At 30.3% G+C, this 17,833-nt stretch overlaps 1 protein-coding gene across 2 annotated transcripts in view; it reads left to right on the top strand.

The window, feature by feature from the left end:
• Positions 1 to 17,833, top strand: part of LOC148227685 (protein O-mannosyl-transferase TMTC1-like) — a 666,186-nt gene that overhangs the window by 635,331 nt on the left and 13,022 nt on the right. For both annotated transcript variants that reach the window (XM_088202617.1, XM_088202616.1), the window contains exon 5: positions 11,048 to 11,185. In XM_088202617.1, coding sequence (XP_088058743.1) covers positions 11,048 to 11,185 — 138 coding nt within the window. The remainder of the gene's footprint in view (positions 1 to 11,047; positions 11,186 to 17,833) is intronic.

The following is a 17,833-nucleotide window of genomic DNA, read 5'->3' as shown; positions in this document are numbered from 1 at the left end:
AATAAAATATTATAATATTAAGTCTTTATTATTGTATATTTTTTCTTTCTGTTATGTATTTTTTATATATTTTTATATATGTTTACTAAATTTGTTAGATGTAAAGATTAGCTATTAAGCTAAATAAATTAATAAAATAAAATAAATAATAATACTCTTACGAAACGTACGAAATAAAATTAAAGAGTTAAGAAAACATTTTCTTATAAAAATGATCTAATCTGTTTGTTAAGACAAAATTTTAAAAAAATGTTATAAAGACTTGCTAAAAGCCATTATTATTTATTTTGTTATCATAACAACATTTACAAAGTATAATAGTATTTTGTACTTTTACGCAACTTATCTGTTGATTCAGACAAAACTTTGAGACCGCGCGAATAAAAATGACCTTGTTTGTTTTTTAGATTAAATTTTGATATAACGTTTTAACTTGTCGTAAAGATTTGCTAAAATGCAACATTTTGACATTTCGTTATCATAAAAACGTATATAGAGTATAATAGTATTTTTTCTTATACGTACGAAATAAAATAAATAGTAAAAAAATAGCTTTTTTATTAATTTAGATAAAGTATTTCGTAAAGATTTGCTAAAAGCTATATTTTTTGTTAGGTTATCATAGCGACGTATATAAATTAGTATAATAGTATTTCGTACTTTCACACGTTCGAAATAATTTATCAAAGTATCGGTTTATTTAAACAAAATTTAAAGACGACATTCACTAAATGTTCTACAAAGACTTGCTAAAAGCCAATAAAAATAATTAAACTTTCAAAAAAGAAAGTGTTTTATTATCGGCACTATACAAACGCCTAGTGCACATATCCATTAAACAGTATAAAAGCACTTGCAAAAAGTGCTTTTACCCTGACCAAATTATTTTATCGGTGTTAAATGCGTTGCATATCTGCACCCTAGATTAATGATGAGAGACCAGAGGTCGAAGGTTGCTCATTACTGATTTTAAAAATGTACCGTGCTTAAAAAATATTAATAAGCACTTGCTTAAGTTAAACTCCCAAGAAAAAAGAGTTGACCAAAGCAAAAAATAGCTCTTATACGGTGACTCTGACGTCATATAATTTGCACCTACAACTTTTTGTGACAGATTTTTTAGTTTAATGTAAATAGTGTTCAACTCGCAGCACAATTTTTTTCATGAGCAGCTTTGAAACATACAATACATTGATTTGCTAAAATAAAATAAAAAAAACATCGCGTAAAAAATAGATTTCAATAGTGAAATACTACATTTATATCCTTTTTTATATAAATTTAATCAACTGTCAATGTGTTTCTGCAGACATTAAAATGCTATATTATTTTTGTTATAGTGTTTTTGAGTTATTTTTATGTATTTTAGCAAAATTCACTTCAATATATTTATAATAGATTTTAAAAAGCTTTTACAAAATTACAAGGCATCAGCCTTCTGACGCAAAAAATTGATCTCATTATATTTTTATACATATTAAAAACAATTTTTATTTTTTAACAATGTGGTTTATATCATCATACATGAATTTTTGACGGTTTTTGGTTCGAAACTTTTTTTATGTCTTTCAATATATGTATACTTCGTGTGTTTTCATATGAGTATTATTCCTTTTAAAATATCTTAGATAACTATGAGCATCTACTTTTTTATTATTATATACATCCTTACTGTGCTGGTTAATACTTATTATAAGAACGCTAATTTACAAAAATTTGCTACGCAAAAATCGTCAAATAATATATGCATATTATATATTATTTTACAATGAAATATCTTATTTTAATTATTGTTTTATTGCATCTTTGATAGTAAGTAAAAATCCATATAATATCTTACGAAACATATTAGTGTTTTAGTGAGTGGTTGTCATTTGTATTTTTTTATGATTTAATACTATGAAGCATTTTAGAATATATTTTACTAATCTAGTATCCCAAAACTGCAGTATGTTAATTATGAATATTTAGTATTAAACATTTTTAAACACAGATCTACAATTAAGCTTTTGCAATATTACAATACAATATAATACTTTATAAGGAAAATCATGCGAACCTAACATTATAACTTTAAAAATATGGATGGGTTCCGAGTCACGAAATCGCTGAGATTTTAGTTGAAAAGTTTTAAAATGCAACTTACGTCATAAACTGAAAAGTTGATGGCAGTTTTTGAACTGTGACAATTTCGGAAAAACAAATCCAATGGCTTTCTTTTCTCTATTTATATATATATTATATATAAATATATAAGTTGCGGAAATTGTTCCTGTACCGCACTAACTTTTACCGCAAGTGTTTCAAAACATATTTTAAATTCATATTATTAAATTAAATTATAAAACAAAGCTGTATTTAAGCTTAGAAATTTCTCGAAACTTTTAAAAGTTCTTCAGAGAGGCGATTGTTTGTTTATTTTTTAATTTTTAAAATCACTATCACGTCAATTTCCATCCATCGCTTTACACACCTACTTTTAATTAACGTTGTACGCGAGCACCGAAGCGAAACGTGAAAACTTGACTATCCTTTGTATTTAGTGATAGTTATAAGACTTATAAGTAGGTAGCATCCGTCTGAGTGGAGAAGATCGGAAGAACGATAGCGTTTCGATTGTTCCACGCCAAAATCTGACAACGCGTTAATGAACTTTGTCGAAGGCAACTACCCACTTCTTGTCTGGATGTAGCCAAAATACGTTTATGTGCTTTGGGAAAACTTTGAAACTTTGGAGAACGACCGTGAGGAATGTGTCGGCACCGCTCCACGCCACTGGCAGTGATTTTTTAAGAAAACTTTAGTACAAACTTTACAAGGAAACTTCTCCATTTATATATTTCAAAAAACAACGAAAACTTGATCATGTATTACTTAAGAAGTATTAAATTCAAAATATAATCTATACGATATTTTCAATAGAATGTTTTTAATTTTTTCTTTACTTAAAAAAATAATTAATTGAACATTTACTAAATTAAAAAATTATATGAAACATTTATTTTTATTATTTTATTAGTATTGTTTCCTTACTTTTCGAATACTACTCTTAATATAACATTTAATCACTAGCTATCAGAAAATTTTCATATATCTTTATACTATTTTGATAACCTTCTTTTGAACTTCCATTATTCGCGTGTTATTACTATATATTTTTCACTTTGCGCAAAACATTCGCACGCCGGCGCATCGATTTATAAACACTCTTTTGTGTGAAAGAACCGAGAAAACGGCTTCTCCGGTTTTGGGGCCCAACAAAGAGTAGAGGTCTTTGTTCAGCCTTCTTCCGGGGCGCCTTTTGTGGCGCTGACCCGAATTATTGCGATATGGAAAAACGCTTTTCGACAACGAGTCTTGCCAAAGAGCGAACGGTTTGATATCTCGAATCTTGCATTTCTCGACTCGAAACTTGCATTTGTACATTTGAAGGGGTTGCTTTGGGTGCTTCCGTGACAAGTTGCCGAAATATTTCTCTTTGTAGAGCAGTCTATCTTCACGTTAAGACTGGATTTTCCTTGCAAGAAGCTCTCAAGGATACATGAAACGTATGCAAACTGCTTTTATGTGTGCTAACGGAAGTCTAATGTTCGTATGGTGTTATCGTAGTATCTTGAAACTCAAGTTTATTATGATTCTATGCTTAATAATTATAAATTATATAATAAAAATATGTTAATAACTGTTTTAATGTTGCCTTTACATAATAATCTAAGAACGGAGGATGAAAAATCAATTTTCATTTTGTTTTTTATTCACACCCAGATATAATAAGCTTGTATTATATAAATTTACTATACACTTTTTTCAGAAAGTTCTAAATAGTAAATGGACACTAGTTGTATATTATCAAAATTAAACCAAGCGTATGTTTTTGTTCCAGCTATATAATTTTTCGGTTAAAAACTAGCTTAATAGCTTGTTATAAAATCGACATGTAAATATGTATGTGTGTGTGTATAATACATGCATATGCGACATAGTCATCCACCACATGTGGCGTGATGACAGCGTGCGTGTCGGTTAATCTCCAGTTCGGATCTGGTACCACAACAGCGATTTGATTAATAGCGACACCATTTGCATCGGAAAAAAGAGGGACTCTACGACTAGAATTATTTTCGCAAAAGTGCCCATTGCGACCGACACGCCAGCACTACAAATATTTGCCGATACGACATTAATAATATTTCGCGTGAAAATTTATGGCGCTTTTAATGCCGCATTAAAAGTGGGCTCACGTCATCCGTTCGCGGCGCATAGTTTAAATATGTCGAATATGTAATGTTACGCTTGCGACAAATAAACATAAATATAATATATGTACATTGCCACTCTGATTTTTTGATTTTGCGAAAAGTCTATTAACTGAAACTATCTTTTTTTTATAATTGGAAGGAAGGAAAAATGCTAAGTTTGATTTGCGATAAAAGCATTTTAACTGTAAAGAAAAAATGGTTTTCTTTATTTAGAATGAAACGCCGTGGGAGACCACTTAACAGCTTAAGGTATCCGCCATTAATCATAAAGGATTAAATATTTATTACCTAATAAATAACGCGCAACCGTTTTTAATCTATCTCAAAGGCCAACGGCAATTTATTTTTAAAAAACTCGTTATTCTTCTATAATTGACTGTTCCATCAAAAAAGGACGGACGACAAAATTTTCTATGGAGTGGTCATAAATATAAATACTGGAATCCTGACAACTAGAAATCACTTTCATTCAGATATTTCATCTAAGGACTTCCCATCTCTCCAACACTTCGTCAGAGACACTACTGGCATCTACATTTGAACATCCATATTGGAGTTCAAGGTATCCGAACTTCAAGAGTCTCCAACTTGGAGACGTCTGCAGAACCATGGAAGCAGACTCAAACAAATTATCTTTGTCTTTACCAAATAAACGCCATGATTTTTTTACGATAGCTATTTTTAGTGTATTTCAATTATAAACTAGCGGTTGTAAAATTTATATTTATATTAGTATTTAAAAATTGCTTATTATTAATGAAAACCAACATATAAGCTTAAACCTATTGTTAGTTGTCCTTTCTCGCGATGGTTTCCTTCAATTAAATCTCAAAATTGCTGCCAAATCAATGAAGTCTAATTTGTATCTGCTTTAAGAACAAGGAGAGATGTTGTGCTGTTTTGCTTAGTTAAAAAGTTGCGTTGACATCGGTGGCAGAACGCACTTGTTGGCGTCAGCGTATCATTCCGAATAACAGCGAGAAATTAACAATACACAGATCAACCAATTTTCTGATCCTAAAATTTTAATATTTTTGGAGTGCTTTTAACGAGCCATATAAATTCAAACGTGTTTTGTTCTAATAAAAATTTTACACCATAAGTTTTTATTTACTTTATAAATAAATCACAGTTATTATAGTGTAAGAATTTTTGGGTTTTGAGACCGAAAAGGTCTGACTTTGCAGCCAAATAGCCGAAAAATTTGTTTTAATTACCACATATGTACTTATATAGAAAAAAAATTAAATGCCACCATCAGGCGGTGAAGTTAAAATAGCAAGTCTTGGAAGTTGTATCACAAATATGGCTAAAATAAGTCAAAGTCTTTCCTAGCGCTAATGTCCGCTGATGTTTCTCATGTCGATACAGCCTCATAAATAGTCTCTGTTGCTGTGACTCCGTGGTATTGTTTAATGCTGGTTCGAAGCAGCTATAGCGAACTGCAGATGAGGATGTTTGCGAGCCAATTGCATCCCTTTTTGAACGCATCTTCAATATGTGTTTATCCTTAAAGAGAAACGGTCTAAATAGCCACTTAAGTAATCGGTTAAAAAAAGAGTTGTAGAACAATAGTAAAGTGAGTAAGGTAAAATGAATTATCGAAAAATATGATGAACAATATCAAATAGTAGACATAAATATTTATTATAAAACGGTATCAATTATTAAAAAATCAACTGACTTGCAGAATGACTTTACTTCAACATCATTAAAAATAGTTCCACTAGTCAGTTTATGGCATACAATTCTAATAGATCAGATCCACTGTACTTCATATTTAATCATTATTTTTTTAATCGAAAAATGCGTGATTTTTTTATGCGAAAACGCATTCTAAGAAAGTTTTCTCGTGAGCTTTTTAATTATACACGCACCAAAACACATGCGCCTAAAGTTCTATGATTGATATCGTAAGGCATCAAAGGACGATATACTTGGAAACTGTGGCGCATTTGGTCTTAAAAGCACCGGTGGAACAATTTAAAAGGGTCACCGATCCATAAAAGAACATACACACGTGGCAGGCGAGCAATACAATTAATATTGCTTTTATTACTATTCAACATATTTAAGGCACATTCAGTGAAACGCAGTAAAATCTAGATTAAAACAGGTGGCTGATCCAAAGCTGCGATCATGACTAACGATTTTATTGTGCATTAAATTCCGACTCGTGTATGTGAGCTTTAACGTTCTTTTTCAAATAATAATTGCAGACGTAAAGTTTTTCCACAGTTAAAAATTTATACCTTTGAGCATTTTATCTTGAGTACAGAAGATAATTACTTAAATTTGTACACCCAATCCTTTCCTTTTATTTTTTTCTAAATCAGAAAAGAATAAAATTGTGAAAAAAAATGATTTTTCAGTGTGTCACTCAGCAGCAATTTTTATAATTTAATGCAATAATATTAGTTATATTATTATATTTTAAATCGCAACAGTATTTGTTTTAGAATCCCTCGCGTCCTACACACCTTTTCTTAGCGATCAATGAATGAACTACTACTGTGTGACCAATCGGAAAAGCTCAAAAATATTAATAACTGTATATAAAAATTTCAATGTGCAATACCTTTACTAACCAAATGTTATCACGCGTTTTACTTTCTTTTCTTCCAACTCATAACAATTATATTGTATTATTTAGAAGAATAAAACACCAGACTTTATACAAAATTTATTATTAACTAACTTAATATCTATTTATTTATATAAATTAAATAAAGATCATGGTGACCTGACAGTCACGATGAAGTCGCGGGTATCCTAAGAATAAGGCCAAAATATCTGCCTACCCTACCTATGCAAAAATTCCCACCAAAATTTTTAATATTGACACATTTTTGTAAATGTGTCAATATTAAAGGGATACATTTGCTTTATCTCAGGCAAATTTAACGGTACCTATCAGATTGCAGTAATTCTGTTATGTAACAGAGAAATAACCGTGCACTTTTTTATGATAGGGATGGCTGGCGAAGTGAAATCAAAAGCATCTATTGCAAACACAAAATTCTTTTTACTATTTGCACATTTTTACTTTCGTTTAAACATATTTTTACCTAAATAGTCCACACATTATTCTTCACTGAACATTGCTGATTAATATTAGCAATAAGTAAGTTTCAATAATTATATTTTTATAAGAAACGTATTCGAAAAAATTGCGCGAAATGTATGTTTTTTATTGATAAATAATGCAATGTTCTTTTTTTAGATAAGTTGTACTAAACGATATAATTAAAATGTGTTTACGGGTGTTTTTTAAATCAAACTTGATTTATATTTTATTTTTTTAAGTAATCAAATATGAAAAATATATATTTTTTTATTGCTATAACAACTAAATATTATTACTTTTTAGTACTACACATTATTGAGAGTACACGAAAAAAAGTTTCAAATTTTTAAAACACATATGTATAACATAATTTATTTTAAAATGCATATCTATGATTTTTTTCAAAATCGCATATGTTAGGCCAAATTTTCAGGGCTAAAAAAGTTATGTAATATTTACGTATTTTTTGTTTTATAATATTTACATAAAAATTTACAGCTTACGTTTAATTAATGTTAATTTTAACATGGGTAAAATTAAATAAGTATAAGAGAAATAAATCTTTTGCAAATAAATATTTTTGCGATATTCTAAAATTGATATTAAATGTGAAATAATTAAATCATATATCAGTCAAATTAATATTTTCAATAAAAATATATCCCATTTTGAATAAACAGATTTAATACACATTTTCATAAGGTTCTTTTGGATTATCGTAACTGACAAAAAATAATGATTAATATATTTTAATGGAATTGGCGAGTGGTGTTCTAGACCCTGGTATAATAATTTAGACATCCATAAGCATTTGATCAAAGACGATATTTTGTCAAAGACGATGTTGTCCTAGATTTATTATTCTAAAAGAAGAAAGTTTGGCGCACGAATTTTGGAAAATATCTATCGTTTAGAAAGAAAAAAGGGCGCACGAGTTTTCCAAAATATTTTTGTATTTTAATTAAAGTAATTTGCAATTAAAATATTAAATAAATCGAATCAATAGTTGCTGGTGTTCGTATGCTTTGGTTTTGCTTAACAATAAACACGGTGAATCAAGCGAGTGTAAATAATAAAAAATAAAAAAATTATGTCAATAACGGTAATACCGGTATTGCCTGTTTTTCTCTCGATAATACCAGTTTTGAGAATTCGGTATTATTGCAATCTCTAACTGCAACTGGTCTCTAGTTCTTTATTCACAATTTATCACCATTTTTTAAATAAGAGTGACTTTTGAGCATTATCAAAAATCAAGAAATGATGATTTGAGAATCGGATCAAAAAATTGATTTAGAGAAGCAGCCCTTTTCCCCTTCTCAAATCAGTTTTTTTGATTCTCTGACTAAATACTCGGTTTATCTATGTAAATTATTCATCGTCGTCGTTCATAGAATATTTAAACATAATATTCCAAATTATGTTTGCATATAGTACCTACTACTTTCACTCATATATTACTATTGAAACTAAAAGCAGCTATGCGTTATTACCCCCTCAACTTCTCACCCTCTTGTCTAAACGTTAAGCCTTTAAACGTGAATCGCAGGTTCGTTTTTTTACGATATTCATAAAAAACGCTTTCACTACCGCGCAGCTTGATGACAGTAGTCGTTATAAAATAAAATAAAAAACGTATTATACATAATGTATAAAAAGAGAACCGTTTGATTTGATACGTTTTACGATCCACGCCGTTTAGGTGCATTATTTTTATTGTGACGTTTCGCGTGATTTTGCCGCGTTTGTGCGTCGTAAAATATTTCCCTGGAAAATTATTGCGAGTATAAAAATTTAATACGGCACGAAAGTTTACCCCTGCGACAGATACACGTGGAAGTATATTTTTTACAATAATGTAATATATAAATAGTGTTCATAACTGCGGAAGAGAAGCGAGCGACTAAGTCTATTGTGTAACCACGTAACGGCGCAATAACTAGTTGTTTTAACCGGACGGTTAAGCGAGAACCGACTATCAAATATTATGATCAATTTGCTTTTATGACAATATGACGATGGCGCGTGTTTTGTATTAAAGCTGCAAAATACAACGCTTCCTATTACTATTATTATCGTTATTTATCGTGTGTTTTGTTTTAAAGTTGTATAGTGCTTATTATACAATATGTTGTTGAATGCAATGGAAAATCAAAACAACTAATTTATTACTAGTAGTATATATTGTTTGTATTTATTTAAGATCAAAATGTACTTATCTTTAAATAGCTTAAGCTCTTATATAATAAGGCAATAAAAATATTTGTGCAATTGAATTAGAATGAAAATTAAAAAAATAAAACGTGCGGTAAAATATTATTTTTTAATAAATAATTACATATATAAAAATATATTACTTTTATTACGCATTAATATTAAGTTGTTGCTTTTTGCGTTAAGCTGACACTGCATACATTATATTTACAAAATATCCAAATGCATATATAAAAAGTTCTAAATTAAAATAATTTATTCACTACAATATAAATAAATAGTGCTTAATTGAAAATGCTGTAATTAAGCTAACCACTAATTACAACCGGTTTAATTTAACTTTGTAACCAAAGTAGTTAATTACAATTTTATTTACTATATATTTTGTTAATGTATATATACCATTGTAGCGTAGAATTAGCAATTAGCAAATGTATTAGCATTCATTTACATTAAAAACTAATGCTCATCTATAATTTTTGACACACAATTTGTTACTTTTTTAAAAATAGAGGTAACTTTTGATCATTTCAAAAAATCATAAAATTGTAATGTCTTGAAAATTAGATCAAAAATCTTCAGAATTTTTAAATATGAGACTGGTTACAAGGTCCCATTTTCAACTTCTCAAAGCCCTATTTAAGATCTAAACGCTTAGTTTTCTTAATTATCAACATTGAAAAAAAAAGTAGCAAATTAGCGTAATATGTTTTTAATTTTAAAATAAAGAACATCCCGTCTTTAATTTTTCAAACCCATATTTAACTTTCGTGAGCTTAGTTTCTCTTTATGGTGAATACTGAAGACCGAGTACAGGAAAAAAGGAGCTTCTGAATGAAATATTGTTTTTAATATTTAGATCATTTTAGTCACTAATCACACCAACTAAATTTATAATAAAAAATCTTAAAACAAAAATAAAACTATAAAATATATTTTTCATTGAAATATATGCTGTAAGTTAGTTCAAATTAATATCATAGATGGTGCCAAACCTGTAATTGTTGATCCGAATTATTATTTGTATTATTTAATCTCTTGTGTGTTAGTTTCGCTTTCTATTTTTTGCCTTATACATTACTGATAAAAGTAAATAAAATGTTTGAACATCAATTTTTGAAGGCTGTAGAACAAAAGTCATAAAACTAAAGCTCGTCCTTCTTTGATCGCCTAACCGGAAGTTATGGGTGCGAGGGAGTTGGAAAAACGTTAGTGCAGCAACGTCCATTGTGTCCGACGCTGATTGGAAAATGTTAGTTTTACAGAGTTCGTTTCGGTTACAATCCAGCCTTTCCGGTATGTGCATCTTTTTTGATTTCATTCAATCGGACATTGCTCGTCTGAACTGAAATGCTGGAATGCAATTTAGATGCACTACGATGCCTAACATATTATTGTATACCAACAGTTCTAAAATATTTATCACCCCTCAATTTAAATTATCAGTTCAAAGAACCGAATGCCGTTTTATGATTTATATTTATGTTATACTTCTTAATTGTTTCAGACCTGAAAGTGGAACACACTATGTGGGTCTTAGTGTACTATTGGGCGGTTTAAGTATGCTAGCAAAGGAGACTGGAATCACCGTATTCGTGCTCAATCTAGCCTTCGACTTCTACAGATGCTGGCCGTGTGTCAAAAGGTTAGTATAGATATTTTTACTAAGCTTATATGATACTCTCTTTAAGAGTAAATTTAATTTATAAAATTAATGAAAAAGGGTTTTTCGATTGCGTGGAAATTGTAAGGAGTGAGTTATTGGATAGAGATTCTGCCGAGGGATCCTTGCGCTAGATGGGTTTGATTATATATTGATGTAATTACATTAAATCCTGGAAAATTGATTGGTTGCTAGAGTGTGGTGGGCGCAAGGGTTCACAAAACGTATTTGGGCTATATGGTGAATGCTAGAGATGAATTTTCCATGTGCTCATCAAATATACAGACTAAAAGGGGGCTGTTTGGATTAGACGATGTTAAAACTGAAATATTCTGATACATTGCCCATATTGTTAACCTTTTCCGGTCGTGCGTCGACCAGAATCCCCGCGAGGGCTGATGTATAGCAATATAGAGTAGATTGCTAATTTTAGACCATGTATTTTATATTAAATGCACATTAAACCTTATAACTGTGTGCAAAATACAGCAGATTTTTACAGCAATGTATTTTAAATTGCTTACTTATATTGTCACTTACATTATTTGTTGTAACATATGTTGATTTTGAAAGGGGGGCAAGTCCATATTGTGTTATTTTTGGATATATTAATAAGCAATAATAGACTTATTGTTTAAGGGTTTTTTTTATTAAAATTGCATATGCAACAATTATATTCTCTTAGCACACTTCTGTGTGAAACTACTAGTCTGTAAAACTATGGAAACTTACTAACATATTACGTTTTTCAATTTTTATTGAAATTATTTTATTTTGAGTAGACTTGCCTTACTTTCAAAATCAACAAGTAATTAATATCATTGACCAAAATAAATTACTATTAAAAAAATATTTTAAAAATAAGCCCTAACTCTTTTTTTAACAAAATGGACTTGCACCATTTTCAAAATCAACCGCTTATATAATGGTCGATAAAAGCTCATTGATATGGCATTCGTTATGCCTGAACTACACTCTCTGGAAGTTGTGAATGGCGGCCGTGAATGACATCCGGACGGCGGCTTCTGTTACGTACAGCTGGCTTATTTGCACGCGATCGAAAAATGTGCCAAATAATCGCTATTTTCAAATTCTCATTTTATTAAGTTTGTGAGAGCACTCACCAATACAATATCAGTGAAAACTTTTCGGTCGTAAATATTCAATTTACGCAAAATTTTTGTCGGCTTTTGCAAAATTCCATAAGGCATAAAAATGATACTTCAGAATACGAACACCACATCTGTGACTATCCTAGAATTTGTCGACATCGATTCTAAATAAGAATTCGTTATGGTGTGACATTTATATAAACCGATCTAGGAAAATACATAAGAATATTCGAAACGATTTTTTAAACAAAATCAAGTACCACTAATTCTTTCTTAATTATTTAATTTTATATAAAAAATATATAATAACGATATCTGTTAGAAGAATGTACTATCAAAAATATAATTAATCCCTTTTGGTGCCCTAAAATATTCAAAGATGTCAGTAAGAGTCTGTTGAAGTCCCCGATAAACATGTGGTATTATAACTTGACCACGTGACCACGATGCAGCGCTCGACATGCGTGTTGACTATAAGACGCCTACGCGCATACTGAAATTGAATTGAGTTACTCGTTCTATCTCAGTTTGCGAAAACCATATCATTATCATTCTCACTCTCGTCACTTAACACGCGAGAGAGCGAAAGGGGAAGTATCTCACCGCTTGCGCTCGAAAGAGCAGCTCCGACTTCGGTTCCTTTGCCTTCGGTCCGTTTGCCGACAATGTTCGGAAGCGCTCGAAGCTGGCCAAGTTGAATGAATTACCTCCACTTTACCTCCCGTTCTCGGTAACTTCGGACAACTTCCGAGAGATTTTAAAGACCGAAGTAACCCACTATATTCTCCACCCTTGACCAACCTTGGCCAACTTCCAGAGAGTAGTGCAGGCGTTACAAAGAATAATGAGCTACACAGAGCGACACAAGACGCGCGCGAAAATGACATTAGCTCACTTTCGCTGCTAACGTTAAAAATCATAATTATACTTAATAACTATAATTATATAAAAATTCAGTTACAACAACAAATCTGATTACAGTTAATAAAATATCAAAATAACTGAACACGTGCTCCTAATTAACATTTTTATGTTAAAATTTATATATAAACACGTAAATACTGTTATTTATATTATATGTTTCAATCCTATTTTAAATATTTAATAAGAGCGGCAACCTTTTCATCATCCTAGTAACCAACTACAATTCAGTATGACAGTTAAAGTGTCTTAATGTTACATATATGTATATTTCAAACATTGAATTAGAAAGTCAACTTTAAATGCTAATTTGTAATATATTACTCAAAATTTATGGCTTCAAAATTTATTAATTTTAGGTTATATAGATCATACTATATAGCATCCTACAATTTTCATTAATTTGCTTGCTGATGCTTCGATCCATATGATATGTTGCTTCGGACCGATGATTTATCGCAAGCGCTTTGTCTGGCTCAAGACTTAATCAAATTCATAGCCACTCATGTATGCGCAAACAATTACAAACACGCACGCGATACATTCCCCCGAATCCCGTTTCTTCCCGTCGAAAGTTAGTTTGGGGAATTAACCTGTGAATAGTTCATTTGGTAATTAATCAGAACAAACCCCCAAGGCAGGTATCGGTTTATAAGGCCTGTAAACGCACCCTTCCACTATTTCACCCGACCCCACAAGAGATCAACCCCCACTGACGTCATAGAATATGCGCATTCAATATGAACTGGCATCTCGAAACAATTAAGAGCTGTGGCGAAGAATTAGACCAGCACCGATAGATCAACGATAATGGCCGGAAGCCAGGGCCGGCCCTAGGTTATTTAGCGCCCTAGGCAAAAACTAAATTTGCGCCTCCCCCCCCCCCCCACCCTAATAATACTTTAATAACTCGTTACATGAGCGCAAAAATTTAATTCAAATTAAAGTAATTTAATATTACATATATTTGACACAATACTCTTTTTTGCGATTGTGGGTATTTAAGAATTTGTAATTTTATTTTCGTCGCGATTTTTTACGCGTGAAATAATCTAAAGAGTGCACAGTAGTGTATACAAAAAAATATCAGATTATATTATTTAACCCTTAGACCGCCGACCGGTAAATTCTTAATTACTCGCTGTACGCCATGCGTTTTTAGCGATATAATTTTTTGGCTACTTACTCTGTTTAACACATCATTACAGCCAAAATACTTAATTTTTGTATTTTAAAATTATATATGTATGATTAACATGATTTAAACATTCTAATTATACCAATAAACAAACATTTTTAGTCGTATTGTTGGAAATATAAAGTGAACAAAAATAAATCAATTGGTCGGTCCGCGTAATGGCTCGCGTACACACACCTACACACACATGCACGCGCGCGGCACTATACAAGCGAACGACAAGCAGGGTCATGCTCACACTGAGACAATTTTAATATATAAATCTGCAACGCATTTTTTCTTCGTCTGACCTACATCCTGTTATAAAAATTTACAAATCGACAAGATTTCTTTGATGCATACAAAATCACATATATCGTACACAAAAATAACCCTAATAAACAAACCGTTTGTTTTTGATCAATGGTGTTTGCAATTGGTATTTGTTGAAGGTTGTCATATTTCTTTATATATAAAAATAATAAATAATAAAACTTGATAGCAAGATACGATGTTACATTTAACTATATATAATTATATGTATAATTTATAATATATACATATTCTTCTTCTTCTTCCACGGCACTACAACCGGTGATCGGTTTTGGCCTTTCCACCTAATTTCTTGTAGGGCTTCTAGATATATCTTGAGTTTTAGTATTTCTTCCGCTATTGTTTGCATTTTTCCTGGTTGTAATATTGCACATTCCAGCTTCCAAAATTGAAGTCCAATCGTTTATCTAGATTTCGATCGTCTAGGTCATTATGAATCGGGGCGGATTTATTATTTCTTTGTGATTTTTTTATAACTATTTGGATTTATCCACGTTGGTTGGTTTGCTCCATGATAGAAACCCTCCTCCTTTATCCGGGCTTGGGACTGGCAAGAGTGCAACATATCTACACTCCAGGCACACACACATATATATACAATAAATAATAAACTTTTCGACCATCGTGACGCATTGGGGTAACCTGTTAGGTCACGATGGTATTAATTTAATGTAAATAAATAAACACATTACAAATAAATTATAAAATAATAGAACAAGTAAAATAAAATGATTCTACGACAAGGAATCGTTTTTGTTATTATTATTATTATTTAATAATTTACTAAGAGTTAATATTGATATTTTATTAATTATATCTTATTTATATTTATTAATAAGTATTTAATAGTAATTATTATTATTATTATTTAATTATTACAAACAATAAAAACCAATCACAAAAACAGTTGACAATATTAAAACAGTCGAAATAACGTATAAATATATTCACAAGTATTTACAAATCACAATTATCATTGAAATATTGATGACATAATTTAATTTCGATTCATAAATTAAAGTATAAAAAAACGAGTTTCCGCGATGCGTTTGTGCTAACCCTAATAGTGGTCTAAAGAAGCACGATCGAAACCACGCGCGAAATACAAACGACTAAAATTAAGGCGTGAATTTATAATTATATATACCACTGTTTCATCGCAAATTCTATAAATAAAATCACTGAAATCGTTTACTAGGAACTCAAACTGATTTTTAAAACATATATTGCCAACTTTTACCTTTCCGTTTCTTTAAAAAACGAAGGTTTTAACGAGCGCATCATATCATGCGCTTGGCGTTGAAAGGATTAAAAACATTGTTTGATAATTTTAAGTGAATATTGCGCCTTTATTTGGTATCACGGCGCCCCACAAGATCTAGCGCCCCAGGCGATCGCCTGTACTGCCTGCCCCTCGGGCCGGCCCTGCCGGAAGCAGTGTAACTCGTAAGATATTGAGCTATTAACCTTATAGGTCTAAGTAAGATGTCAATTTTATTTGTGATCAAAATATAATTGTGACTGGGCATTCTGATTTCTTGATGACTTTCGACTTTATTTCTCAAATTTTGATAAATAAAAATATGTATGTTATACAGCTAAGTATTGCAGATACATTATTACATATAATTCTTATAATAACCGTTTAAAAAATAGATGTCATCTAAAGTAAAATGAAAGATCCTCGTTCTTTTTTTTGTTAAAAAAATGTCAAGCTTAGCTCAGAATTGATATTTTCTGATTGTTTTAACAACAATTTTAAAGCCCTTTTGGTTGTCAATAATAACCATGAGGCAATTGTAAATGACAACTGTTGCTGTTTTGCAAAAATAATAACAATAAAAATGTTTTTGGATTATCTAAAAAAAATTGCCTTAAATCGTTTTTCATTCTGCCGATTTCCATGCGCAATGTATTATTACCGGAGCGGGTTTTTAGATCACTTAGATCCGCTAGCCGATTAGAATAAAAAATCGCAAAAAATTGGTCATTCAAATACTTTTGTTCTTCCGGAAAAGTATGAATAATTTGAAACATCTGTCACGAACACATTCGGAAAGGTTTCTCAGCTGAGTGTCTTGTTTTATTATTTAAGCAAAAATACGGTGAGTTTCAGTGTTAAAAATTTGTAAACAATTTTTTGTCATTTTGAGACCTCTATTAAAACCAATAGTATGCGTATTATGTATAATCCTGTCTTTACTTGTGCATAAAGACAGTGGTTGTAAACCTTTAAAAAATATTCGAACAAATTTATTTTATTTAATAAAAAATGCTTTATCAAAGTTTTTGAGTTTTTGTTAAAAAAAAATTTTAATAATTATTTGCGAAATATACATATTAAATATGTAAAAACATTGGTAAAGATATACATAAGTATATATTATTTTATTGATACAAATATGATATATTTATTTTTTTACATATTCAGGACAAAATAAGATTTCAAATTTGCATTTAACGACGAATCGGATAGCATATTTCTTATCTTCGTGTTGAATATTCCTGCTGTAAAAAATATTCGTTCGCTCTCTGCTGAAGTAGGTTTTATTGATAGCAATGATTTATATAACAGATTTAAATTCACAGTACGACTTTCAGTTGATTCCAAGATCTAAAATTCTTTTTGATGATTGTATCTATTATTTTTTACCGTTGAAATATTTTGGTGGTGTATTAATTTATTATTTAATTTTTCTTCAATCGACATTATGACAATACAATTAGTCTTTTCATTTTTCTCGATTACTTTTATATGTAAATTTTGTACAGTAAAAAAATTAACATACTTTTGTGAGAACTTGACAGCAGTTTTTATTGATAATATAATTGGGGCTTCGTAGCAAATGAATTAAATCAATGAAGCGCATATTTCGTATTATATATCTTGCAATAAAGTTGTATTAATTTTGAGCAACTTTTTTAACATGAAATTAACAATAATTTCAAAAGTCAATAAAGTGGCAATTGCTATTTTTATGGGAGCGCGTAATTCAGAAATATTTTCCAATACACGAACATGTATTGGAAAAATCATTCCTAATTTGAGCAGTACCAAGATTAATTAAAGATTTTTTAATGGAACTC

This window comes from Plectrocnemia conspersa, unplaced genomic scaffold, assembly GCF_051122295.1.
Source record: "Plectrocnemia conspersa isolate PC_06_02 unplaced genomic scaffold, ASM5112229v1 ptg000013l, whole genome shotgun sequence".
NCBI lineage: Eukaryota > Metazoa > Arthropoda > Insecta > Trichoptera > Polycentropodidae > Plectrocnemia > Plectrocnemia conspersa.
This window is presented reverse-complemented; position numbering and strand designations above follow the sequence as displayed.